At 33.9% G+C, this 1,803-nt stretch overlaps 1 protein-coding gene across 1 annotated transcript in view; it reads right to left on the bottom strand.

Moving 5' to 3' along the window:
* LOC108768637 (putative nuclease HARBI1) overlaps positions 1 to 986 on the bottom strand; it is a 2,988-nt gene extending 2,002 nt beyond the window's left edge. The window contains exons 1-3 of the mRNA XM_018519139.1: positions 819 to 986; positions 655 to 713; positions 164 to 450 (exon numbers count right to left, since the gene is read on the bottom strand). Of these exons, the coding sequence (XP_018374641.1) occupies positions 164 to 450; positions 655 to 713; positions 819 to 986 (514 nt within the window). The remainder of the gene's footprint in view (positions 1 to 163; positions 451 to 654; positions 714 to 818) is intronic.
* Positions 987 to 1,803: the final 817 nt, after the last annotated feature.

The raw sequence follows: 1,803 nt of genomic DNA, 5'->3' as shown, positions 1-1,803 counted from the left end.
CCATACTTCCCCCGTGTAACCCTAAACTTTTCATACGAAACATTTTTCTCTATCCCTACTAGTTTTCGAGATATTTGACTGGATCACTTCAGATGGTCCACCCTGTATACATATGCATGTTTTAAACAAGAAAATATATTGATGAAATACACAGAGCACATACCTGGAGATTGTATTTTTATATGTGTACAATCAATGACACCAATTACTTTTGGAAATGCAGCAATATTAAAAAAATTTCTCTGAGTTCGTAAAATGTCTTCTTGTGTTTGTGGTAATTTTATGTAAATGTTTGCCAATGAAGCTATAGCCTCAGACACTCTCACCATTATTCTTGAAACTGTAGATTTATCCATTCCACCATAATCACCCATTGTTATCAAAAATCCATTAGTCGAATATAAACGTAAAGCAATGAGCAATTGTTGCATTGGTGTAACTGGATTATTTCTAGAAAAGAGCAAAATTATTTCTTCTTTTATAGTAATAATTTTAAAGAAATTTGTTTATAAATAATTATAATATTTTATATTGTAACATTTGTAATTAACATATATTATATAATAGTAGCATATTGTAACCTTATGTTAAAAATATTTTGTAAGTAATGTCAAAAACGGTTAAAAAATTTTGGATTAAATTAGGAAATTTTACCTGTAACGTGTATACTCCAGGCGATCTTGAATTTGTTCTAATATATTAATAGGCCTGTTCTTTTTGGTTGAATTTTTGCACCAGTTCATCTTTCTTCCTTTTCTCTCCAGGAGGAAAGAAGAGGAAGAAAGATGAACTGGTGCAAAAGTTCAGCCAAAAAGAACAGGCCTCATAACAGACTGTTTTCGTAACCTTAATCTTCTAAAAAAATTTAAGTCGTCATATTTTTCAAAATAATTAGCACGTATATGTATGTTTCGCGGTATTCCATATACAACTAGATCAAATGCATCTAATTCATCATCTTCTAGTACATCGAAATCTAAATCCATTTTTTAATAACCTCAAATAATTCGTACGCGACAGTAATGATACGACCAATATGACTTGTAGCAGTAATATCTGTCTCTTAAATTCTCTTAAGCGGTAACTGAAATCACCGTTTAAGATAAGTGAAATTTAAAGCAATTTAAGTGTCACTTATATCTTGTTGCAACAAACTTAAAGTTTTAAACTTTGCTTTAAGCAAAAATAACGTTGGTGCAATCTGGCCTTAGAGAAATGCGGAACTAATGCAACCAATTGCTGATTAGAATTTCTGTTGTACACTCTAACAGAAATGCTAAATAAATTTACGATTGGTTTTCGTAACCTACGCATCTCGAAAAGTACGCCTCATGGGGAACCAGCATCTTTCCATCGCGTACATATGAGCGGATAATCGAATAAATTATTAAGGTAATTATTCAGAATACCTCCCTCACCTCCGATTTCGATAAAATTAGGCTCATTCGACGCGTTTTTGCATGAAACGAAAGAATCTGGCAGAAAAAAGTGTCGCTCTGCCTCGCGAACCGAGATATTTAGCGTTAAAGTTGACGACTATGGAGGTTAGGAAATCTGTCATACCGACTATGGCCGTGGTCCGAATCATGCTGACAACGCTCATGAGCATTGTTTGTCTTCGTTTAACATTTGACAAACAACAAGGATGAAATGATTTTTAAGCGTTGTGAGCGTGTATCGGACCGCGGCCTATGTGTAATAAATTTAACGTATGTAGTAGTGCTCAGACAGTGTCCATTTGGAATATTTGTAACCCATGTAGACAGTGGGATGTATAGACAGTAATGCTTGGGTTCGGGGCGG

Source organism: Trachymyrmex cornetzi, unplaced genomic scaffold (genome assembly GCF_001594075.2).
Source record: "Trachymyrmex cornetzi isolate Tcor2-1 unplaced genomic scaffold, Tcor1.1 scaffold815, whole genome shotgun sequence".
Classification (NCBI taxonomy): Eukaryota; Metazoa; Arthropoda; class Insecta; order Hymenoptera; family Formicidae; genus Trachymyrmex; species Trachymyrmex cornetzi.
This window is presented reverse-complemented; position numbering and strand designations above follow the sequence as displayed.